The following is a 27,625-nucleotide window of genomic DNA, read 5'->3' on the forward strand; positions in this document are numbered from 1 at the left end:
GTTCTTAGATTTATGGTCAGATATTTGGTCAGTTCATGCCAAAAATACCCGTGTCCTCTTACGTCATCAGTCCAGTAGAGATACGGTCTACCATCACTGAGGTACAACCTGGCTAAGAAAGGTATCTCCTCGTCTGGGATGTCTTCGAGAAAGATCACGACTACAAATTCGGTCTGGGTATCACTTACATGGCGCGGTGCGGAGCTTGAGCATGAACCAGCGATCATGCACAGCGGCTCTGCTGAGCAGAATGATGGTCTTGTAACTGTGGCTCACAACGTAGTCAACGGAGTCCAAGTAATGCATTCCTACAACGAGGTCTCCATCGCCAAAGACGTTCCTGTGAAACTGCGGCAGCTGATCTGCAAGAGCTGCTCGAAGATGCTCCCGAATCCATTCTTCGTCATCGTCGTAGAAGATGAAATTCAAGTCGAACTCAAAGTCAATGTGATCTCGGGCGTCTCGCACCTCCCTGTACCCGAGAGCCGCAAGTTTCAGCAGAAAGATCTTATTCTTCACCTTCCAGCGATAGTGGTGTACGAGTACGATAACTCAAAAGGAGCATGGAAATGTTTAGAAACCATGACTGATTATAAAAGAAAAGAAAATGCATTTGTAAACATTGATGATCCAAAACAAAAAGCTGATCAATTAAATGTTTTCTATTGCCGATTTGACAAACACGACTTTCATGATACTATCAAGGAGCAGGAAGTATTGCTCCGATCAATGAATGACCAGCCGATCTCGATCGACGAGCAAGAGGTACGAAGGCAGTTCAAAGCTGGGAACCCCCAGAAGGCTAACGGCCCAGATGGCATTAGAGGTCGAGTGATGAAAACGTGCGCCAGCCAACTGGCTACCCCGTATACGGCGCTTTTCCAGATGTCCGTTGACCGATGCAAAATCCCGGCATGCTGGAAATCATCCGTCATCACTCCAGTAGCCAAGAAACCCCGCCCTACAGAAGACAACGACTTTCGACCAATAGCGTTAACGTCGATTGTCATGAAATGCCTTGAGAGAATTGTCTTGAGAAATCTCATTGGACCGATTCGCTCTAGTATTGACCCCCTTCAATTTGCATATCAACCGCAGAGATGTGCGAATGATGCCGTTCTTTCTTTTGTGCACACGCTACAAGAACATTTGGACACACCGAGACGTTACGCAAGGGCATTGTTCGTTGACTTTTCATCAGCCTTCAACACGATACAACCGCACCGTCTTATAGAGAAGCTGTTGCATCTGAAAGTGAAACCGTCTCTTATTTTGTGGATAACGGACTTTCTCCTCACGAGAAGCCAGAGAGTGAGAGTAAACAACATTTTGTCCGAACCACTGCACACCAACACTGGATCACCCCAGGGCTGTGTACTTTCCCCGATTATTTTCATTCTATATACTAATGACTGTCTATCCCATTTTAACAATGTTCATACTTTCAAGTATGCAGACGATACTGCCATATTAGGGCTGATTAAATATAATGAAAAGGATTACAGAGATTGTGTAGATAACTTCAACTCATGGTGTGTGGAAAACTATCTAGAACTGAATGTGCAGAAAACCAAAGAGATCCTGTTTGATTTTAGAATCAAAGTAGAAAGCAAACCAAGTGACCACCCTGTAAGCATTAAAGGGCAAGATATTGAAATTGTTACTTCATACAAATATTTGGGTATAAACATTGATAATGAACTGGTCTGGAATGGGCATACAAAAGCCCTCGCAACAAAAGGGAGCCAGCGAATGCACTTTCTGCGAAAGCTGCGTTCATACCATGTTGATAGGACCATACTGTCACTTTTTTATCGGTCCGTAGTTGAAAGTATAATGACCTATGATTCTGTAGTATGGTACAACAGTGCTAGAAAGAAAGACCAAGGAAAACTCAAAACCATTGTCAAACAAGCAGCCAAAATAATAGATAGACCAATGGATCTTGATGATGTTTGCAGAAACAGAGCAGTGGAAACGGCTGTGAAGTTGTCAAGGGATTCAAGTCACCCCCTGAATGGAAATTATGTCAGGTTAAGAAATGGTAAAAGGTGGCAATCAAAGAAATCCCGCACTTCGAGGTACCTGAACTCTTATGTCCCGTATTCTATCCGTCTGCTGAATGAAATATAAAATGTAAAAATGTATCACCCGTATTTTATTTTGTTTTATTTGATTGTAGGAAATGATCAAAATTCCATTTGTATTTATTCTAGGACAAGTATATTTAACTACTTACAATAGCCATCTTTTCTCAAATTAAATGAAAAAGTTTCTATTTCTATTTATACTCACATGTCGTAATATATTGCATGTTTACTAATAATTATCTCATACTGCCTCCAATAGGTATTCATATCTCATACATACTGCACTGAGTGCACTCATACTTTAGGTTTCATTTATAGGCCTGGGACAATAATTGTTGTGGATCTATCAGAATATCAGGATATATACATGGTTATTTTTATTTGTTTCCACCATATAGACATTATGATAAATCTGTTTTATTGTTAAACTGTCTGTGTTTTATGTGTGCCTTGTTATATTTTGTTATCATAATGATATAATGAGTCAAACTAATGATTATAATAACAATTCAAACAATAATAATAATAATAATAGTATTAGTAATATTGATAATGATAATAGTAATAACAGTTACAATGTTATATTGTTTTGGTAATTACTCTGGATACATAAACAAATATTGAATATAATGTAAATTCAAAGAAAATATCTATATAATGTGAATGTTAAAGTGCTATATGTTCATTCTTCTCTATATACTCGTTGTATGTTGTATGTATCATGTTACATGTACATTTTATTTATTCTTCTATGTGAACAATGCATGTAAACGAAACGAATTTCCTTTTGGACCAATAAAATTTGAATTGAATATATTTCAATCAAGCACATGGAAGCGAGTGGAAGCGAGTAGAAGAGGACAATACTGCGCTCACAGAGTTCATCGGGATCAAACTGAAGAAGAGGTCTCGCGCGAGCCGGATCTAAAGATCCTTCGGAACAGATGGTGTAATCTGCATTGATGAGCATAAATTGTCCATTGAGCAAACTGGGGAGCCACTTAAGATCACAGTTACAGACAATTGGGTTCATTGAAAGATCGAGAGATGAGAGGGATGAGATGATCGGTTGAAAAGTGCTTAGTTTGAGATGAGTCAAGTTATTGCATGATAACGCAATACTTGTCAACTTAGGATTGTTCAAAAATATGCTGTCTTCGAGGTATGCTAAATTGTTATCGTCAAGATTGATGATTGTTACTTGCCCCAGTCCTTTAAAGACATTTGGATTCAAGGTTGTCACATCGCAATCGTGTAAATAGAGCTGTTGTAAAGCAGAGAGTTGCCGGAAAACCCCAGTTGTCAAGGCACCTTCACGGCCAAGAAGATGGTTTCTACTCAGGTCCAAAGTCGTTAGGTTGAAGAGTCCGTCAAAAAGAGAGATATTCATAGTCGCATCCCATACATTCAACGTCCCAAGATCCGTGCTGCTCAAATCAAGATGCTCCAGGAATAGTGACTGTTTAAAAGATTCGCTTGGTTTTAAATGGATCCTGGTGTTTTTCAAGGTCAGTGACCTTAGTGTTGATGATTCCAATTGCCAACGGAAAATACTACAATACCGTACATGGATGGTTTGAATTCTACGAAGGTCTGTAAAGGCCGTTTGTTCAAACACAAGGAGCTTGTTATAACTTAAATCTATGAAGGTTAGATTTTCTAAACCGAGAAACGCAGATTGAGAAATCACTGTCAAAAGATTAATTTGCAAGTGTAATTCCAGAACACCTATGTTCCATGTGTGATTCCGGGGGTTGATATGACGTATGCGGTTGTTGTTGAAATACAGTACTTTAATCTTCTCCATGCCGTCAAATAAGTTTGGTTCGATTATATCTATACGATTACCGTACAAGATAAGTTCATCTATTTTGGTCAGATTCGAAAAGACGATGGGATAGACGTAGTTGTCGGTCAGGTCGAGCACAGACAAATATTTATCCAGCAGCGGGTCAAAGAAATCTTTTGGCAATGCATTCAAAGAAGCATTCTCAACTGAAAGATATTCTATTTCAGAATGGGCAACGCCGATGAATACGTTTCTCATCACCTCTGAGTTCAAGGGGTAGTCTCCCAGATGCAATCGTCGCACATGCAGTGATGCAATCACTTTAGGATCGACCGATTTGATGGGGTTTCCTGCTAGAAACAGGGCCGTAGCGTGGCACACAAAGTTAAAACTTTCTACAGTGAGGTCTTCTATTTGATTTCGATCGAAGGAGGCATATCTGATCGTGCCACACACGCTGATGTTTATAAACGAGAGTTCATTGTTGGACAATTCGATAGAATACGGAACCGGGTCTTTTCCCCCAAAACGTGTTGTCCATTGCAGGGCGTCGCTAGGAAGCCGTTTCAAATGTGTGTTTGATAAATTCAAATTCAGATTTCGTGCTAATCGGAAGAGGCCCGTATCTGGAAGCACAATATGGACGTTGAAATTTAACAATAAATAACTTAAATTGATGAAGGGGTAAAACGCAGTGGAGTCAATGGCTCTTATGTCGTTATGTGCAAGATTCAAGTATGTAATTAGAGGGTATCTTGCAAAAGAAGTGCTTGAAAGATAAGTGAGATTATTGAACGACATATCGAGATACTCGATATCCTCATGAAGATTTTGGGGGACCAGAACAAATCCTCTTTTCTGGCACTGAGCTGTCTTCAGCAGAGGATCACCGTCACATTCCCAATAATCATGATAAGAGCTCACAGAAGCAGTCCCCGTTGCATCTCCAGCTAAAATAGGGATGGAGAAGGAGAGAAGATAACAACTTAAGACCAATGGTAGAAGACCTCGCCGGGTATCAAATGCCATTCTTACCAGCCCGTGTCTCAATAGGAAAAACTATAGAAAATGTATATTCTGCACTTATTAAATCAAGGCTGAAACAATGAGAGTTTAACTTTTCTGTATGCTGGAGTAGGACCTTTAGCAAGCAACTGACTGAAGCACTCCACTAGCTCTATTGATATGCTAGAAAAGCGTGGAATAAACAAAATGTTATTTAAAGCAATATGGTAACAAACAATTTATAACGAAACCAAAAGAGCAATTAATATAACCTCAATTATAATGAATTGCAATGACTCGCATTTTGGAGTAGGACCCTCGGCGAGCAACTGACTGAAACACTCCACTAGCTCAATTGATAGGCTAGAAAATTGTTAAATAAACGTAATGTTATTTAAAGCCATAATCATGGTGACAAACAGTTTTGAACGAAACCAAAAGAGCAATAAATATAACCTCAATTACAATGAATTGCATAAATTCTGTATATAAATATTATTGTAAATAGCTGTTATTATATGATGTGAACAAATAACGTCCCTCGAAAGAGGATAAATACATGGGTAGAAAAGAAATATAACCTCAACATTCGATCTATTACACGAAACCGAAAGTCGCTCAGAATTTCCGTCGAAACTTCCGCAAATATCTTATGAATCTGAAGACGCCCTTTTGTATTTCCTGCTGTGTGTAACACGGATTGTAGAGCTAGCAAAAATCCCTACTTCATCCGAATTTTCAGATAAAGCCAAACATTTAAGATTAATTCATAGTTTCTCGTCCGGGTTTTTTCAAAAATGAGAAGAAAGATGTTACATATTGTTTGATGTAACAGATCTCTACAGAAATGCCGTCCGGTCAATTTCAACAGAAATTTTGTGTATTCAGATTTAATTAGTACATGCACCACAAAGGCTTAAAACAAGGTGACCTATTGCATTGACTATTGTATTCATGATTTGTGTTGACCCCCTTATCTCCGTGTCCCGCCTCAGAATTTTATTGATTTAATTTCAAAACAAAACTATCAAATAACAATACCATTTAGGCTGGCATAAAAAGGATGGGGGAGGGGGGGACGAGAAACTAAAGTTTATTTTCATTAGGTCTGTACTAGTAACCTCAATTTTCTTGAATAGTATTAGTAAAAGGATTCTCCATGGTTTAAAAGTCATGCTGGTCCTATTTCCATCTGAAAGTTCTAATTGTTACGTTCGTGTAGTGTCAGAGAATTTTATAATCTTGCTGAAGTTCACCATGTTCCAATAATTGTAAGTACACTTTAAAGGACCCTCGATTACTACTCTATATGGCAATGACTCCTACTGTCTGTGTATATAGGGGACAAACATGCTCAAATTAATGTATACTTCTATATTTTAGTTGAGATCTAAATATCATCATAGCCTCAAGTTGTGAAGAAGAATCTAATGACTTGATACAGACTGAGAGCGAATCTGTTTGTCGCCCTCTCATTCCTTTGCAAAGCATTATTATAGTTGCATGTATCTTTAGCAGTATAGAACATTTCGTAGTTAGTACATGGGTCAAATGGCCCCAAATATCCACAGATCTTTTACTCAATATAGAGAAGTCCCACTTTGTGTATTTTAGAATAATCAATGCCAAAGTCATGTACGTGCTTCATGAAAAGCTTTTGTTTGCCCTCTTGTATCATAGAATGAACCTTAGGTGCACACATGAATATTAGGGACTTTTAGATTTGCGCGGACTGATACGTGTGACGTCCATTCAAGGCAGTGCATTTAAAGGACGTCGATCGTAGCATAGACCTATTGTCTTTGTGCGAATCTAAAAGTCCCTAATGATTACATAACATGAGCACGTATTCATCTCGGTGGGTTTTACAATTTTATCAGAAATGACCTTTCTCTGCCCATGCGCAGATAGTATTTAAGAAATGGCTTGAGAAAACAATAATCCGAACTAAAACTGTATTTTTTTGTGCACCTCATTTATTCCAACCAAATAGATTTATTGACTTGTATTTCAGACTGGACATGCCATAATACTTTATACTGACATCTTGACAAGATTTCGTCACCCGTAGGCATTTTATATTCACAGTTGTATATTTATTGACTTGGCTATTAATGAAGGAAAAATAATAGTTTCACAAAGGGGTATGTATAAATAGATTTGCATAGTTTTGATGCATTATGATTAAAAATATTCTTTAGAGAAATAACAAAATTGTTTTATTTTGTGTACATAGTAAATGGAAGGGGACTCTTCAAGATACGCCAAAGGTATTTTTGTTAGATGGATTGCAACCTAAAAAACATAACTCTAATTTCTACTCAGATTTTGCTCAAACTTGTCACTGATCTTTTTCTCTTTATTTCATACTTTTAAACCATCTATAGAAATGTGGACCTCCACTTTAGGAGAGAGCCTGCTTTCTCAATATATAATGTTATCATAGGGAAAACATGGATTAACCTATATTTTGTCCCATAAATATGAAGTTGTATCACGTCATGTCCCTTGGTTTTACGTAGTCCAATAATATGAAGTGTGTTATATATCTCTGGGGCTTCGATGGAGAAAGTACAACGATCCCTTTTAAATAGATCGAATTCTCTGGCGATATCACCAATTTCATTTTGAAGTACAGTGTATAGATCTTGACGAAATTAACTCGCAAAATTGCTACGGTACACGCAATAAATTGAAGGAAGTTCGATGTTTGTAATCAATTTAAACTAAACAGTAAGAGTAAACAAAATGTATGTGGTTGTTAGGAATAATTTTTGGAATATGGAATATTTGTTTGTTTGAGAGGGTCATGCGTAGGTAGGTAAACATAACTTAATTAGGGGCGTAGCATGGACATTGACATTGACATGAAGCAATACTGATTTTCTTGGGATGCAGTTATTTGGTGGGAATCACATTCGCTGAGCAACACATCTCAAAATCCATATATGTTTTTGTTGGTGTCGTTTACCAATGATTTTCTTCTAAAGTCCATGTTTGTGTGTGTGAGGGTAGGAGGAAGGGGGGGGGGGGGTAAGTGTTCTATCGCATGCACACTCCCCCGATCCATTCCGAAACCCGTCCGATACCAGCTTTTATGTTGCCTCTGTCTTTCTCTATTCCTCTTTCTATTCGTTCCTCTAATTTTAATCTCTCCCTCCCATTCTCTCTCTCTCTCTCTCTCTCCCCATCTCTCTATCTCTCTTCATCCTTTTTCTCTCATTTATATTTCCTATATCCTTGGGCCCTCAATAATTTTGCCCATTTCTTATAACTACAACGTTTGTTTGCGCAAGAAACAGCAGCGTCCCAAGCCGGCACGGAGCAATTTGTGTAAGCCTAGCGGAATAATTCGATTTTTAAAAAGTCGATCTAAATCACATTACAACCATCTTGTTAAATATCAGAATAAAAGTTCATTGGGGAACTTAATTCTTTCATCGATGGGACGATTTCAACTGCATCTCCACCTGGTTCAATGTTTGAGGTCAGAGGCATCTACTAAATGTTCCACTGATTGCATATGAAGCCATACAAAATGAATTTCTAAGAAAGTTGGGGTGTCAAATTACATTTGCGTTTTCTAAGCCAGCCCCATGGATTACTATTTGATCAATACTCTGTAAAAGTCGTTTGAAATATTCGAAAAATCGAATTTGAGATTTAAACTGTTTATACAATTTTAACTAGCCCGTGCATGTGCGATTGTTCTGAAACCATGTTAACTTCAGAAATAATAGCATAATAACACTATAAATATTACGGAAATTAATGTACGTAAATGACAGATAACTTGAATAAGAACAAAACAAAAACAGGGGAAAAACCCGATGGTGTTTCAAAAATTAGTGTTCGAATTACCTCGTCTTAGATAACTTGCACACGTTTTGAATAGTAGCAGAATATTATATTTATTGCATTTTTTTTTCTTTTTCTGCGTTAAACTGCAGCTGAGAATATGCGGTGAAGAAACCAAAAATCGTCATTTTACCGCAGTTTTGTGGATTCACGCCGTTTGTGATAAGTTCTAGTCACAGTTTCGTTCGAAGACATCACATCATCAAAGTGAAGAAACAACGCACAACGTTCGGATAGCAGTATAAAGGTGTAGTAAATAGACTCAGTGACAAAATATCAGATTAGAAAGCCTTTCTCAACTCCCTCTAGGAAAAGACGAAGGAAGAAAACATGAAATTACGATAACACACACGCGCACACACACTCTCTCTCTCCCCCCCCCCCCCCCTCTCTCTCTCTCTCTCTCTCTCTCTCTCAGGGAATAGAACTATCCACTCGAGATGTCTTTTTGTTACAGCACTGTTTAGATTGTTTGGAAGGCAATGATTATGGACAAAGCAATAACATTATGATGTGTACAGGGGCGTACGCAGGGGGGGGGGGGTTGGGGGTTCAAACCCCCCCCCCCTTTGGTATTTTTATGTGTGTAAACCCCCCTAAAAAAACTACCCCCCCCCCCTTTGTTTTTTTTTAATTTAAAAAAAAAATAATTATGCCCACGGCTAACGTAAAGTGACCTTACCCCCCCCCCCCCCAACGAAAAAATGTCAAATTTTCAAATTTGGAGACCAACAAAAAAAAGGGTGTCCGCTGTAAGTATAGCTGCGACCATTAACATCTCAGAATATGTAATTGTGATATATAGTTTCCAAACGGCAATAGCTAATTGGTCGATTCTAGTCATGAAACATTGTTTCATAGCTTAATTAATATCTTGACCTTGGGAGGGAGCTATATAACATAAAGAGTTTATTGTTTACAATGTCATTACTTTAGACTCGATTTCAACCGCGACAACGATCACTGAATATTGTAGGATCGCGTATGCTTCCAATATGTTCATTTGAACCGAATTCATGACCCCTTACCAAAAATTTGTATTACCTTTAAGAGGCATGGTTGTGCTGCAGGGCTCCGTTTCTTGTTCCGTTTCTGATCTTTAAAAAAGGCGGAAAAACGAGATGTAAACATATTGCCGTTTGTCATAGTTTTATCAAAATGAAAGTTATCAAAACAAATTATTGACATAGACAATAAGGATATAATAGATATTTTATTTTCGTTCACCAAAAAAATAAATGCAGTGAGGGATAACTTTTAGTTACTATGTAGCAACACAGTAATACAACAAAAAACTTATACGATTCGATATAAGTTAAGTATACAACCCTTTTATTCTCCGTATATTTCTTTCATGTATTTGACTTAATGTATTAAACCACAATAACCCCACCTTTATAGACAAAGGGAAACTTATGTTTTTGGTTTAATTTTACAGTATGTCGCATATATGTAAGGGTACTAGGCTTATTACGTCATTTATTTTAGGCGAAACGATTACCTATTGCATTTCATGTACCTCATTCGCCTGTTTTGTATAGCATGAGTTATGATTTATTTAGAAAATTCCTATATTAGGTTTTATATATCTGAATCTTTGGATGTATCATGGTACATAACATTATTTCCTTTATACGTAATGTGTCATGTTATTACAAAAAAAAAGATTTATTCTGCTGTATATAACCTTTCTTCCGTTTTGCTACACTACATAGTAAATTGATTTATATGATATATATATGTTTACAAACAGAATATTGGTTTGTTACATTGCATTATAAATTGATTTATATGATTTATATGTTCATAAACAGATTATTGATGTACATCAATTAAGTTTAATAAATACAAAACAAGACGTGAACAGTTGTAGTTTGTTTTTCTTTGCATGGCCAATTACTCGCTGAATCAATGAATGAGGAATCTAAGACCACATGATTTGATTAACCGAATGTAATCAAAATACATGTAAGTAGTAACAAACATGTTAACATGACATTTTTTTGTTGGGAAGGATCACACCAAAGGTCGGAATACATGGGGAAAGATGGCCGGAAACACAAATACTGATCTCGTGGACTGTCAGTCTGTCGGTCTCGTGGGCATAGGATCCAGTGAACCATCGGAAGAGTGACTAGAAGTCCTACGTGATAGAGAATGTTGTTTTTCTTTGTTCTCGGACTGGATTAAACCCCCCCCCCCCCCCCCCAAAAAAAAAAAAAAAAAAAAGACATGTTGTTACTCGTTTCCTGTTGGATCAGGGGTTGTAGGACTCGTCGGAAATCGACTCGTATAAATTACAAATCCTCTGAATATTTCTTATGTAGTTATTTGCGGGGATTTCTCTTTCATATATTGGGAATTAAAATAAAATATGGAAACTAACAACAACAACATTGGAATTTTAATGTGCATAATTGTAAACCAATTGACTTTGAAGAAGAAAAAAAATCCTCGTATTATTTTTCTTTTATTGTGGGGATGCATGAATAGATACGACACCTAAACGGCCTTACTTTGAATTTACCAAGACATTTCAAGACACCTTTTGTATATATTTAAAATACTAATTTTGGCATTTTTTTTTTTGCCATACATTTTTCGGTCGTGATGATTAATATCTTTTTTTAGCCATTATGTGTGGAAATCACTTCTTTGATTAATTGAATATAACTTAAGGATTTACCGCATATGATGGAATTTGTTTTGAAAATAAAGAACCCTATCTGATGAAGGGGGAAAAACAAAACAGACATTCCAACTTTGTTTTCTTTTCTTCATCCTAATCTACACAAGCAGTCTGTTCATGATTTTGTTTAAGAACTTCAGTTCAATGGTTCAATAGAAGACAAGTCTATAGCACTGTAGTTGTACAGATAAAGAATATACATATAGATCCATAACTTGTGCCATATCTTTTCAAGAACACTAAACATAAAAGAATTGCTCAGAAATCCATATGTATCATGTCATGTGTGAACTAATTAGGATTAGAAACATTTTCGAACATGCAGATTATAAACGTATCATACTATTACTAATTAGAACACTAATAAAAACATTTATATTACTGTAATGGGCCCATAATGGGTCGGTGACTATGGGGTCAGAAACAAAATGAAAACGACAGGAGCTCAGATATACAGTTGAAGTCCATTTTATTATTTTTTATAAACTCAGCCGAAGCTCTAATAAAATAATTACAATTAACATTCTCTTTGTACAACAACAACAACAACATTTATTAATCTAATTAACGTATCTTTCTTCCAACCAATTGACCAGGAAGACTTGCAAATGCATATGTCTTGCCCACCTTGCAAATATAACCCAGCCAACAGAATATAATGTCAGGACGACGTTATGCCCTTCCTCTTCTTTGGAGCTGGTATCCCTAAACCTTCAAATCAAAGGCAGGTATAAACATCATCCCTCGATTTAAACTGCTCCCAAACATGGAAGGGTGTAACCGCTACAAGGACAACACAATGACATCCCAAAGTCAACTGGTAATTCTAATAATTAATAACATAACACAATCATATGGTACACAATGCTAACAACCTGTTAAGCATATATTACAAACAACCTACATGCATATATTCCTTAATTCCATTCTTTCCTCAAATCTTCATGAGAACAATTTCAACCGAACAATCACCCCTCCTTCAACACCTTCATCATGAAAACCAAACATCTCACTGGAAGTAATAATAAACATGCCTTATTATATACATGAAATTAACACCTTTTCTCATAAACCTTATGTATCATAATAATCTCAAAATCCCCAGTCTTAGCAATAACCAGCGGTGTCTAATTATCTCATCTGATTAATTTCCAACTTACATTATAATACCCAGACAAATCTATTTTGTCACAAATTATGTATTATTCAATGTCTACTAAATGTAGACTTCAACTGTTTAATTTTAACCTTTTTTTTATTTACAGTTACAAAAAACAAGTACCAACTTGGCACAGGATGGCTTCTCAAAAAAGACGTTAAATAAACTGGTAACAATAATATTGTACATCGCAAATATATGGAACTGAAAGGTTTCAGGAAAAAACATCATACAGGACAACTAATGGAACTGGATTTCCCAGGACCTCCACAGCGTACTCCGTATGATGTCACCTTCTATCTTTACAATATTAATTGTTCACCAGTTCATTATTTCTTACAGCGATGGACTAAAGATTGCAGTCTGACGTCATCGAGGCATACACATGATACATGTCAACGATTCGACATAACGGATGAACAAATAAAAACAAAATACACAAAACTGTCATGATAGTATGGCGGACCAATTTCATTTTTACGAACATTTTCATTGAGTTGGATCAAGCTTTTGGTCCACCAGTATGACTCTGAATTTTGTTTGACTATCATGAAAACTAAACATCTAGGCTAAATAATGACAATAATACCAAATATATACATTTTTGTGCACATATCATTCCCAGGAGTGCCCAACATGTTCAAGGTGCCCACCAAATTGTATCATTACATTGGCTTAATTAAGCCCAGCTGCCCTGAGGCGCTCAAAATATTCAATGTATAAGTAATTCCTACGAGGTACCCATTTACTACACATGGGTAGAGTATGATGCATTTAGATAGATGTCTCACTAAATGATATTAGTGTCGCGGGGGGACTCGAACCGCGAACCATGTGATCCACAGTCCGGTGACGTATCCTTTAGATCACGACACATCTAGTGGGGTAATAATGTGGAGCGCCAGGAGTGTCAAGTCCGATAGACATGAGCGCTATACGAGAACCAATGCATTTTGATCAGTCGTTAATCAATTAATGTAATTTTCTATTCGTTTGGAATCCAGTCATTCGTTCTTAGATTTATGGTCAGATATTTGGTCAGTTCATACCAGAAATACTCGTGTCCTCTTACGTCACCAGTCCAGTAGAGATATGGTCTACCATCACTGAGGTACAACCTGGCTAAGAATGGTATCTCCTCGTCTGGGATGTCTTCGAGAAAGACCACGACTACAAATTCGGTCTGGGTATCACTAACATGGTCCATCGCGGTGCGAAGCTTGAGCATGAACCAGCGATCATGCACAGCGGCTCGGCTGAGTAGAATGATGGTCTTGTAACTATGGCTAACAACGTAGTCAACGGAGTCCAAGTAATGCATTCCTACAACGAGGTCTTCGTCACCAAAGACGTTCCTCCGAAACTGCGGCAGCTGAGCTTTAAGAGCTGGTCGAAGATGCTCCCGAATCCATTCTTCGTCATCGTCGTAGAAGATGATATTCAAGTCAAACTCAAAGTCAACATGGTCTCGGGCGTCTCGTAACTCCTTGTACCCAAGAGCCGCAAGTTTCAGCAGAAAGATCTTATACTTCACTTTCCAGCGATAGTGGTGCACGAGTACGATGATAACAATCAAGCAAATGGTAGCGAGGGGAAGCGAGTAGAAGAGGACAATACTGCGCTTACAGAGTTCATCGGGATCAAACTGAAGAAGAGGTTTCGCGCGAAGGGGATCTAAAGATGATTCGGAACAGATTGTTTCATTTGCATTGGTGAGAATTAATTGTCGATGGAGGAAACTGGGGAGCCACTTAAGATCACAGTTACAGACAATTGGGTTCATTGAAAGATCGAGAGATGAGAGAGATGAGATGATCGGTTGAAAAGTGCTTAGTTTGAGATGAGTCAAGTTATTGCTTGCTAACGAAATACTTGTCAACTTAGGATTGTTCAAAAATATTCTGTCTTCAAGGTATGCTACATTGTTAGTATCAAGATTTATGATTGTTACTTGCTCCAGTCCATTAAAGGCGCTATAAGGAAGTCGTTTGATCCTGTTTCCTGCTAAATTTAACTTCTGTAGCGATCCCAAACCCTTAAAGACATTAGGATTGACGGTTGCCACATCGCAACCGTGTAAATTGAGTTCTTGTAAAGCAGAGAGTTGCCGGAAGACCCCAGCTGTGAAGGCACCTTCACGGCCAAGAAGATGATTATTACGCAGGTCCAAAGTCGTTAGATTGAACAGTTCGTCAAAAAGAGAGATATTCACAGTCGCATCCCATACATTCAACTTCCCAAGACCCGTGCTGCTCAAGTCCAGATGTTCAAGGAATGGTAAATGTTTGAAAGATTCGCTTGGTTTTAGAGGGATCCTGGTGTGTCCCAAGTTCAGTGACTTTAGTGTTAATGATTCCAATTGCAAACGGGAAATTCTACATAACGATAAATCGATGGTTTGGATTCTACGAAGGTCTGTAGAGTCTGTTAGTTCAAACACAAGGAGGTTGTTAAATCCCAAATCTATAAAGGTTAGATTTTCCAAACCGAGAAACGCAGATTGATAAATCACTGTCAAACGATTCGTAGACAAGTGTAATTCCAGAACACCTATGTTCCATGTCTGATTCCGGGGGTTTATATGACGTATGTGGTTGTGGTTGAAATTCAGTACTTTAATCTCTCCCATGCCGTCAAAGAAGTTTGGTTCGATTGAATCTATACGACTATTGGAAACGGTAAGTTGATCTAGTTTGGTCAGATTCGAAAAGACGAGGTGATAGAGCGTTTTGACGTGGTTGTCGGAGAGGTCGAGCACAGAAAGAGATGAATCCATCAGCGGGTCAAAGAAGTCTTTGGGGAATGCCTTCAAGTGAGCATTCGTAACCGAAAGTTCTTCTATTTCAGAATGGGCAACACCGATGAATACGTTTCTAACCACCTCTAAGTCCAAGGGGTAGTTTCCCAGCCGCAATTGTCGCACATGCAGTGATGCAATCACTTTAGGATCGACCGATTTGATGGGGTTTCTTTCTAGGACCAGGGTCGTAGTGTGGCACACAAAGTTGAAAGCTTCTACAGTGAGGCCTTCTATTTGATTTCGAGAGAATTCAGCATTTTTGATCGTGCCACACGCGCTTATGTTTATAATCGAGAGTTCATTGTTGTTACAGACGATATCCTCTAATCGTGTTGTCCATTTCAGGGTGTCGCTAGGAAGCCATTTCAAATGTGTGTTTGATAAATGCACCAAAGTCAAATTTCGTGCTAATCGGAAAAGGCCCGTATCCGGAAGCACAATATTGACGTTGAAATTTAACGATAAAATACTTAAAAAGCTGAGAGGGTAAAAAGCGGTGGAGTCAATGGTTCTTATGCCGTTATGTGCAAGATTCAAGTTAGTAATGAGAGGGTATCTTGCAAAAGAAGTGTTTGAAAGATAAGTGAGATTATTGAACGACATGTCGAGATACTCGATATCTTCATTAAGATTTTTTGGGACTAAATCAAGTCCTCTATTCTGGCAATGAGCTGTCTTCGACTGAGGGTCCTCGTAACATCTCTTATAACCATGATAAGAGCCCCCCGAAGCAGCCCCCGTTGCATCTCCAGCTAAAATAGGGGTGGAGGAGGAGAGAAGAAAACAAGTTAAGACTAACGGTAGAAGTCCTCGCCGGGTATCAAATGCCATTTTTAGCAGCCTGTGTCTCAATAGGAAAGAACTATAGAAGATGTAAATTCTGCCCTTATTAAATCAAGGCTGGAACAATGACAATTTTATAATTCCGCAATTTTGGAGTAGGACCATCGGTGAGCAACTGACTGAAGCACTCCACTAGATCAATTGATAGGATAGAAAAGTGTTTAATAAACGTAATGTTATTTAAAGCAATAATTATGGTGACAAACAGTTTTGAACGAAACCAAATATAACTTCAATTACTACGAATTGCAAAAATTCTGTATATAAATATTGTTGTAAATAGCTGTTATTATATGATGTGAACAAATAATGTCCCTCGAAAGAGGATACATACATGGGTAGAAAAGAAATATAACCTCAACATTCGATCTATTACACGAAACCGAAAGTCGCTCAGAATTTCCGTCGAAACTTCCGCAAATATCTTATGAATCTGAAGATGCCTGTTGTTATTTCCTGTTGTGTTACATGGGTTGCAGAGTTAGCAAAAATCCCTAATCCATCCACATTTCCAGATAAAGCCAAACAAGTAAGATTGATTTATAGTTTCTCGTCTGGGTTTTTCGTAAATGATAAGGAAGGTATTCCATATTGTTTGATGTAACAGATCTCTACAGAAATGCCGTCCGGTCAATTTCGACAGAAATTTTGTGTATTCAGATTTAATTAGTACATGCACCACAGAGACTGAAATCAAGATGACATTGCATTGACCTTTTCATTGACCATTGTGTTCATGGTTTAATCATTGATTTAATTTCAAAACAAAACTTTCAAATAAAAATACATTTTAGACTGGCATAAAAAGAGTGGAAAAGACTGGGAACGAGAAACTAAATATTAATTTCATTTAGTCTGTACTAGTAACCTCAATTTTCTTGAATAGTATTAGTAAAAGGATTCTCCATGGTTTAAAAGTCATGCTGGTCCTATTTTCATCTGAAAGTTCTAATTGTTACGTTCGTGTAGTGTCAGATAATTATCTAATTGCTGAAGTTCACCATGTTCCAATAATTGTAAGTACACTTTAAACTTTAAAGGACCCTCGATTACTACTCTATATATATGGCAATGACTCCTACTGTCTGTGTATATAGGGGACAAACATGCTCAGATTAATGTATACTTCTGTATTTTAGTTGAGATCTAAATATCATCATAGCCTCAAGTTGTGAAGACAAATCAAATGACTTGATACAGACTGAGAGCGACTCTGTTTGTCGCCCTCTCATTCCTTTTCAGAGTATGATTATAGTTGAATGTACCTTTAGCAGTATTTTAGAAAACCATAATCCGAACTAAAACAATTATTTGTGTGTGTACCTCATTAATTCTAACCAAATAGATTCATTGACTTGTAGTTAAAACTGAAAATGCCATAATGCTTCATATTGACATTTTGAACATATTTAGTCACCCCGTAGCCCGGGCATACTATATTCGCAGTTGTATATTTATGCACTTGGCTATTAATGAAGAAAAAAATCATTGTTTTACAAAGGGGTCTGTATAAATAAATTTGCAGAGATTTGGTGCTTTATTATAACAAATATTCTTTAGAGAAATTAAAACAAATTATTTTGTGTACAAAGTAAATGGAAGGGGACCCTTTAAAATAAGTCAAAGATATTTTTGTTAGATGGATTGCAACTTAAAAACCATAATTCTTATTTCTACTCAGATTTTGCTCAAACTTTTCACTGATCTTTTTCTCTTAATTTCATACTTTAAAACCATCTATAGAAAGGTGGACTTCCACTTTAGGAGAGAGCCTGCTTTCTCAATATCTAATGTTATTATAGGGAAAACATGAATTAATCTATATTTGTTCCATAAATATCAAGTTGTATCACGTCATGTCCCTATAGGTTTTACGTAGTCCAGCGAAGTACAGTAATATGAAGTGTGTTTTATATCTCTGGGGCTTCGATGGAGAAAGTACAACGATCCCTTTTAAATAGATCGAATTCTCTGGCGATATCACCAATTCAATTTTGAAGTACAGTGTATAGATCTTGATGAATTTAACTCGCAAAATTGCTACGGTACACGCAATAAATTGAAGGAAGTTCGATGTTTGTAACCAATTTAAACTAAACAGTATTAAGAGTAAACAAGATATATGTGTTTGTTAGGAATAATTTTTGGAATAAGGAAGATTTTATTGTTTGTTTGAGAGGGTCATACGTAGGTAAACATAACTTAATTAGGGGCGTAGCATGGACATTGACATTGACATGAAGCAATACTGATTTTCTAGGGATGCAGTTATTTGGTTCTTTGAATACTGCCCCCGTTGGACCTGTCGATACAAACAAAATGATGGCAAATTGGTGAAATTCGCTGAACAGCACATTTCAAAATCCATACATGTTTTTGTTGGTGTCGTTTACCAATGTTTTTCTTCTAAAGTCCATTTTTGTGTGTGTGTGAGGGTGGGAGAAAGGGGAGGGGGTAATTGGTATACCGCATGCACACTCCCCCGATCCATTCCGAAACCCGTCAGATACCAGCTTTTATGTTGCCTCTGTCTTTCTCTATTCATCTTTCTATTCGTTCCTCTAATTTTAAACTCCTCTCTCTCTCTCTCTCTCTCTCTCTCCCCATCTCTCTCTCTCTCTCTCTCTCTCTCCTCCCCATCTCTCTATCTCTCTTCATCCTTTTTCTCTCATTTATATTTCCTATATCCTTGGGCCCTCAATAATTTTGCCCATTTCTTATAACTACAACGTTTGTTTGCGCAAGAAACAGCAGCGTCCCAAGCCGGCACGGAGCAATTTGTGTAAGCCTAGCGGAATAATTCGATTTTTAAAAAGTCGATCTAAATCACATTACAACCATCTTGTTAAATATCAGAATAAAAATTCATTGGGGAACTTAATTCTTTCATCGATGGGACGATTTCAACTGCATCTCCACCTGGTTCAATGTTTGAGGTCAGAGGCATCTACTAAATGTTCCACTGATTGCATCTGAAGCCATACAAAATAAATTTCTAAGAAAGTTGGGGTGTCAAATTACATTTGCGTTTTCTATGCCAGCCCCATGGATTACTATTTGATCAATACTCTGTAAAAGTCGTTTGAAATATTCGAAAAATCGAATTTGAGGTTTAAACTGTTTATACAATTTTAACTAGCCCGTGCATGTGCGATTGTGCTGAAACCATGTTAACTTCAGAAATAATAGCATAATAACACTATAAATATTACGGAAATTAATGGAGGTAAATGACGGATAACTTGAATAAGAACAAAACAAAAACAGGGGAAAAACCCGATGGTGTTTTAAAAATTAGTGTTCGAATTACCTCGTCTTAGATAACTTGCACACGTTTTGAATAGTAGCAGAATATTATATTTATTGCATTTTTTTCTTTTTCTGCGTTAAACTGCAGCTGAGAATATGCGGTGAAGAAACCAAAAATCGTCATTTTACCGCAGTTTTGTGGATACACGCCGTTTGTGATAAGTTCTAGTCACAGTTTCGTTCGAAGACATCACATCATCAAAGTGAAGAAACAACGCACAACGTTCGGATAGCAGTATAAAGGTATAGTAAATAGACTCAGTGACAAAATATCAGATTAGAAAGCCTTTCTCAACTCCCTCTGGGAAAAGACGAAGGAAGAAAACATGAAATTACGATAACACACACGCGCACACACACACTCTCTCTCTCTCTCTCTCTCTCTCTCTCTCTCTCTCTCTCTCTCTCTCTCTCTCTCTCAGGGAATAGAACTATCCACTCGAGATGTCTTTTTGTTACAGCACTGTTCAGATTGTTTGGAAGGCAATGATTATGGACAAAGCAATAACATTATGATGTGTATCATATGTATTCTTGTTATATAATTGTGGTGACGAGCGTTGTCGTTCAATAAGCTGCCCCGTCCCAAATCCAATATGTCTAGAGTCAGTCGACTGACACAGTTACACTGTAGATGTGAAGAACACGCGAATTTGCACTTTCTAATGGGCGGTTATACGCGTAGTAGGAAACATTAATGCAAGCTCACGTATCAACTCTCAACCAGTAATTTGATTGGGATCTCCGCCTTTTGTACGATACAGCCATGCTCCTTCCCAAATCTGCATAGATTTATTTTCAACATCGTTCGAATTATTGACTTCATTCCTTGACTATACACTATATGATACCCAAATCTAATCCTAACCAAGTCATAACGTAAAACCAACTTACAGTTCTAAACCGAAACCTGTGGATGTGCCGATATACAGAACGGAGCAATGGCACCGGAGCAAATTTATATAGGATACATCTCTGTCTTCATTTGGTTTAAACAAAAACAGAAACACATCACAGTATACTGGCATGCTGGCATCATTCAAATAAAAATGACGGGAGATCGAGATCTTGGCGTGAGAATATGTCCTCAGCTTCACCCAATGAAATAGGTTAGAGCGATAGATCAACATTTACCCGAGCAGGCAGGGTAGGGAATGGCGAAGCTTGATTTAAGCAAATTGAAAAAGTCCACGGCGTGCACCCAAATCAAATTTCATCATAGGCACAGGTATAACAGGATCCCGATTGGACGTCTCTTTTTTCTAGTCACGTGGCGTATAAAGTACATTTCATTTCAATCGTGTCAATATGCGCTTTTTAACAATTAAGTTAAGCACCGTGTTTGCAGTATTGGTTCCCAGAGTTACAGAAAAAATATAACCGGAATATGGGAGGGTATTTTGGCATGCAAAAATGAAATAAATTGAATATGGTATGACAATTTCAAAGAGCATACGATTAGGAGCGTCGTTTTTGTTGAAATTGATGGGATGGGGCAGTGTCGTGGCTTAAGCGCCCCCTATAATACCAGTATCTATCAGCAAGCATTCTCGGAATGTGACGTGTGTGACTCATCGACCTTGGTACCCATTCCCTAAAAAATTGTATTTAACGATATTCATGTTCCGTTTATTCATATTTTTTATCGCCTTCCCTGTATTCTTTGAAAGTTTCAAACGTGTAGTTATTTTTTGCCGAAGTCGCAGAATGGCGGATAAACGATTCTCCCCCCCCCCCCCTATAAGATGAGTTAATCGTTCTAGAATCACACCTGCATGACGAATTTGGGCATTCTCTCAGATGACACGTCGTATAACCGTGGACAATACCTATTATTATCCTCTTAGGATCGGCCTACGGTGAGATTGATAGAATACCATTCTTTATCAGTATTAAGGAAAGACAGATAACCCTGTGAGTCGCAAAGGCTCGACCACAAACTGTGATGCATACTAGTAATATACATAATACATAATAATACATAATAATATACTATATTTATCTATCCATCGATACAACAAGAGAGGTTATTCCCATGTAACACAAATTAATAAAAAAAAATAATAACCCTATGAACTCTTAGGTTATGGCACCACGCAAATTAAGAATATGTGTAACTTATTTATTGATATTGTTTTCATTACAATTATAAAGAAATGTCAACAGTTGGGAAACTGTATCCGCACTCCTTAGGTAAACATGGTGAATAATAGGTCTCGCTGTTAGTGTTTCTGTTTACATTGCCTCTCAACCAAAACCACTTGGTAACAGAAAATGAGGTGTTTTGTTTCAATTAGGTTACCAGTAATTACGATTATCATTTCAAGTATGAACTGCAGGCTCTTAGCAAGAACGGCATTGATCCCGATCAAGTTTCCCCGTAAGATAGTATTGATATATCAGTGGTTTTCTGATTATTTGTTTAATAGAAAACAATATGTGGTGGTCGATGGTGTCGAATCTGATTATATGGATGTAAATACTGGAGTTCCGCAAGGATCGGTTCTCGGACCACTTTTATTTATCATATATATTAACGATATAATCAGTTCATCCAAATTACTTATGTTTTCATTATTTGCTGATGATACGGTTGTATATTATTCTCATTCTAATGTAGCATGCTTAGTTTCTATTTTAAATGAAGAGTTAATAAAAATGAATGATTGGTTTAAATGTAATAAATTATTTTTGAATTATGAAAAAACAAAATATGTAATTTTTCACACAAAGAAAAAGAATGTTCCAAATGTCACCAATCCTGTTAAAATAGCGAATGTAACTATTAAACGAGAACTAAGTGTTATTTTTTTTAGGTACTAATATTGAAGAAACTCCAGATTGGAAATGTCATATTGATTATGTTTGTTCTAAAATTTCTAGAAGTATTGGTGTTTTATCTAGACTAAAGAATTTTCTCCCAAGGAACATATTAATGAATATTTACAATGCAACACTTCTTCCCCACTTAAATTATTGCAATATCATTTGGGGTAATACTTACAAAACAAAACTGTTCAAGATTTATATGTTACAGAAACGTGCAGCTCGGTTAATAACAAATAGTCATTATATGTCTCCAAGTTTACCATTATTTATTAAACTGAAAATTATTCCTGTATATGATTTGATCAAACTTAATACATGTATATTTATGTTTAAATTTCATAAAAACCTGTTACCATCTGTTTTTAATAATATGTTCCAAACAAATTCTTCTGTTCACAATTACCCCACTCGTCAACGTCTAAATTTACATCACCCACTCTGTCGTTCAACTTCAATGTATAATTCTATATCATTTCTTGGGGTACGGGAGTGGAATTCCTTGAATTATAACCTAAGATCCAGTTCTACAATTACCAGATTTAAATCAATGTATAAAAAAAGTATTTTTCAATCCATGGTTGAGTAAGTACTTCTCTTTCCCATCTTTTTTCTACTTTTATCTCTTTCTGCCCTATTTTCGCTTCCTTCTATTCTTTCTCTGTAACCTTTATGAACGTGCGTGTGTGTTGATGTACGGCTGCGTACTTGTATTATTTAAGTCCTTTACTTTGTATTGTTAATTTATGTGCATTATCTTGTTATTGTTTGTTTGCAGGGCCCCGATTACAAGCAGATTTCTGCTTCTTAGGGGTCCTAACCATTATATTGTATATTGTATATTGTATTTTCATTGTAAATTGTTTTTATATTGGTTAAATAAATGAAATGAAATGAAATGATATAACATTGTCTCTATCTCTCCTCAAAAGGTTTCAAAATTCTATCATATGGATATTGGTACTGTACACATAAAAATATGACTCAATCCTCTTAGGTAGCCTTAAAGTTAATCGGTAACATTGTTGAAGGTTGATGAAAAAAAAACTGCCTAGTTTTGTTTGAAATGTTACAATATAATAAATATTCATTTTACTGTACTAACCCTCTAACATGCATAAAATCCTGAAAAAATTATCTAACCAAAAAGATATTTATGATTTTCTTTGAAGGCGTCAATGTGTAACTCCCCCTAACAGTAATAACCCCCAACCCGCCAATGTTTGAATCATCCCAACCATTTTCCATGAAAATAAGACATAAAACAGGCTTTAAAAATGTTTCCAACACTTAAATGTTTGAAATGATATATAGAGTTAATTCATTGCTTTGTGACGATTTGCATTCACCTAAAATTTAATCTAATTATGAAGGTTTGGGAGATTTTGGGAATTGATCAAATCCTCTTTTTTTCTCCAACTTTCATAATAAATAATCGTTTGTTTTCACTCAAAATTTCAGTACATCTTTAATTGTACATTTAGCATTGAAGTCACTACCTTAGGACTATTTTCTCTCATCATCATGAACTTAAACCAGAGTTGACGAAATAAGCGTTATAGTTACGGTTTGGAATTAAACTAAATGCTTCCTTGTGATCGAAGAGGATGGTTTGCCTTGCTTTGCCCCAGCCCTGTGATTTCATATCTAGATTAGATAGGAAATAACATGTCAGACAAGGGTGACGGGTGTGTATGTGTGTGTGTGTGGAGAGAGAGAGAGAGAGAGAGAGAGAGAAGGGGTGGACAGGAGAGAGTGGGAGGGAGAGGGAAAGAGAGAGGGAGAGAGGTAGAGAGAGGGGGAAAGAGAGAGAGAGAGAGAGAGAGATAGTGATAGATATAGAAAGAGATAGTGATAGAGATAGAGAAGATTGGGGTACTAGGTGAAAGAGATATGAAGCATGTGAAAAGGTAAGTGTGATAGGAGTTCGGAGAAAGATAAGGGGGAAAACACAAAGTGTCGGGCAGGAGCTTTTACAGGAAAAACTACTACTTTTGAGGGAGAGAGAGAGAGATAGATTTGATGAGGAAAAGAGATATAAACATGATACAGAGAGAAGAGGAAGAGACAGTATTTAAAAAGTATATAAACTAAGAAAGAAAATGATAGAGAGAGAGAGAGAGGATGAGTAGGGGGTAAAAAAGAGAGAGAGAGAGAGAGAAGATGAGTAGGGGTAGAGAGAGAGAGAGAGAGAGAGAAGGAGAACATAGACCTTTTAGTAGGTCCCTAGAAAGACCTTGCTGGATTTGGAAAGGAATGTAGACCATCTATATCACATGGAGCTTATACCGTACCCAACATAGAAGCCGATTATAATATCAATTCATGTGCAGCAATCTGATCCCTTCCGGGCCCACCGTGGAAGACTATGCATGGAGTCATGGTGTGCCCTGTCTACAGTGGCGTAGCTAAACTGGGAACAGGGGCACGTCAACCGCCCCCGACGAAGTTAAACTATATTCTTGTAACAACAAACAATATGGGAAATAGGGACAAAGACAAAAGAAAAGGATACAAACCACCGGCACCCTCAGCTTAAAGGCAACGTTTAACAATGTTAAATCTGAATGCAGAGCCCTATGTGTTAGCAGTGTATGTGAAATGGTGTAATATTGAAGCCCTAAAAAATATCGCGCTTCAAAATGATCAATAAGTGCCTCAAAAAAAGGAAAAATCTTTGATTGACCGGTTTTACCATACTCATTTCCCCCCAATAAAACCGTTTGGCAAACGCAAAGCTTGGTTTCGATTTCCAATCATAAATATCTTGATAATCAGACAGGCGATCGGCTTGTAAAAGTCATTGGGTTCCTGACTGACCTAAAGGTTTATAATTATCATTGCAGTATGAGCTAAATCCAGGATTTTGTTTCAGAATCTGAGACAAAGTTACTGGATCCCTTTAATCAGAACCTTCTCCCATTTCATTACTTCTGAGTATGATCGGTGCCCCCTCCCCGTGCCCCTGCGTGATGTGAGTAGCCCCATCTACACCTGGGGTCGCACTACGCTCCTGTCTGTTCGTGTCTGCTCATTCCTGCATGATCTAGTCCACTCCCGTCGCAACATTAAATACCAGATTCATGCCGCTGCTCTGTCACATTCCTGTAAATTCAAAATCAATTTACATACTACATTCAGACTCCACAGTGCAAACGTTAAACGAAATGCGATATCATGGAAATATTTGCTAAGGCCCTCCCCCCCCCCCCCCCCCCTCAAGAAAAATCGTCAGATTTCGTGATGGTGGTGGTGGTCACGAATTAAAGGTGCAATCAGTTCTAAGCTACTCTTCTATTTTTTTTTCTACGTAAAGTGAAATATTAAAAACTCGAGATGTGACAAATATTTTTATCTCGTAAGAGGACGTGAATCCCAACGTGATGCGGCATAGAGTTGAATTGTGCTTCTAGGTGCAGACGGTAGCCGGTAGCCTCACCAAAGACTTAATTTCCAGATATGTGCATTAAGATTCGTCGGAAATAATCCCAGTTTGGATGTATTTAATTGGAATATATTCAATCCATACACATTACTCCCCAGGAATACACATCCGCTCTTATATAATGTGATGAAGCGTTCATAATATTCTTATCTTGGAGGCAAGTAATATATTTATGATATGAATGTTGTTAACCTCCTCTCCGATTGACGATGACAAACATGAACATAAAGGCATCAGTACATACCTTTACAATGCAGTTGGTACACATGATTATGATCAATGTCTTTCTACACCGTACCGCACCCCTATCCTGACATGTTTGTACATGATGGCCAGGAATCAAATGCACATGTAGAGTGAGTATGTCTCTTAAACCAGTCGGTATTCATTATCCATATCGTGTTACCATGTAACAATTTTTTTCAGGATTCTAAAGTTTACGACGATTTTCGGTTATGAAAAGTGAGACAATGGTTGAACGGAAAGCATCATTTATGGTCTTCATACATGCACTCTACACAGTCAGGAGCGTCGAATATTCTGATATAATCCCTTGATTTTATTGCTCCCGTCAGCATCTACTTGTTACCATGACGACGTCGTTATTTTTGCTTTTCTTTTCTCTGAAACACAATTTAGACGATGGTCTATAACCATCCATTATTCATGGGTCGTGAAGGCGATACGCTAAAGCTATTTTAAAAGATCTAACTCCTTTCAACCCGTGAATTTTTTTTCTAGTACAATTTAATTCCCAAACAGATTGGATATCCTAATCGATGAGAAGTGTTTCTGACATGGTTGATATGATAGTGGGAAAGCCAAAATGACTTCAAGTTAATTTTGGTTAGTTTGTGTGCCTCGATAAGTTGTTGTGGAGAAGTATAAAACATATGGGATTATATGCATCGAATACTCCGTGTTCTTTATATGCTACTACTACTACTACTACTACTACTACTCAGGGCGGATCTAGCTTTTCGCCACTACCTACTACTGTTTTACTACTACTCCGCCCACCGCCGAAACACTATAGATCCGCCCCTACTACTACTACTACTACTACTACAAATACAATTACCACATGTACTACAAACAATGATAATAAATATTACTAGTAATAATGATAATGATGATGTTTGTAATGATCATGATAATAATTATAACAATAATGATGATAATGATACACTAATACTAATACAAATAATTATGATAATATTAATGAAAATGATACTACTACTATTACTATTCCTCGTCCTACTACTACTACTACTACTACTTATAATAATAATAATGATAATAATAATAATAATAATAATAATAGTAATAATAATGAAAATAATTATAATATTGTTACAATTATTATTGATAGGCTTAACTCAATATGATTCCACCCTTTTGCTAATATTTATGTAAACAGGAAACGGATTGGAAAGATACTAGGCGGAGAGAAGGAATTTCCCAAACAGGTAAAGGGACAGAAAAAATTATAGAGGAGGGAAAAAGAAACAAAATTATCACTGAACCATACCTTACACAATTTAGGCAATGTAGGATCGTCGGAAACGTCCTGGCAAAAGCTACAAAACAATTATCCTGAGTCCTCGACTTAACTTCTTTTCAAATTGTTACTGCTGCATGTGAATTAGGACAATATTGAATCCCCCCTCCCCCCTCCCAAAAAAATTTAATACAAAATAATAATATTTTATACTAAATGAAAATGAAATGAATAATCGAAATTATTACCCCTTTATAATTGTTTAGTGTAATTGTGACTCTGTTTGTAAAACCAGTGACCAACGAATTTTC

The 27,625-nt window shown here is 37.0% G+C and overlaps 1 protein-coding gene across 1 annotated transcript in view; it reads right to left on the reverse strand.

Annotated features, from left to right (window-relative positions):
• Positions 1–180: 180 nt before the first annotated feature.
• The window catches only part of LOC105446965 (toll-like receptor 3), a 32,084-nt gene continuing 4,639 nt past the window's right edge, over positions 181–27,625 (reverse strand). Inside the window, exons 2-5 of the mRNA XM_030985264.1 lie at positions 13,663–14,235; positions 4,804–4,829; positions 2,919–4,336; positions 181–551 (exon numbers count right to left, since the gene is read on the reverse strand). Of these exons, the coding sequence (XP_030841124.1) occupies positions 181–551; positions 2,919–4,336; positions 4,804–4,829; positions 13,663–14,235 (2,388 nt within the window). The remainder of the gene's footprint in view (positions 552–2,918; positions 4,337–4,803; positions 4,830–13,662; positions 14,236–27,625) is intronic.

This window comes from Strongylocentrotus purpuratus, unplaced genomic scaffold, assembly GCF_000002235.5.
Source record: "Strongylocentrotus purpuratus isolate Spur 01 unplaced genomic scaffold, Spur_5.0 spur5_scaffold_14, whole genome shotgun sequence".
Taxonomy (NCBI): Eukaryota; Metazoa; Echinodermata; class Echinoidea; order Camarodonta; family Strongylocentrotidae; genus Strongylocentrotus; species Strongylocentrotus purpuratus.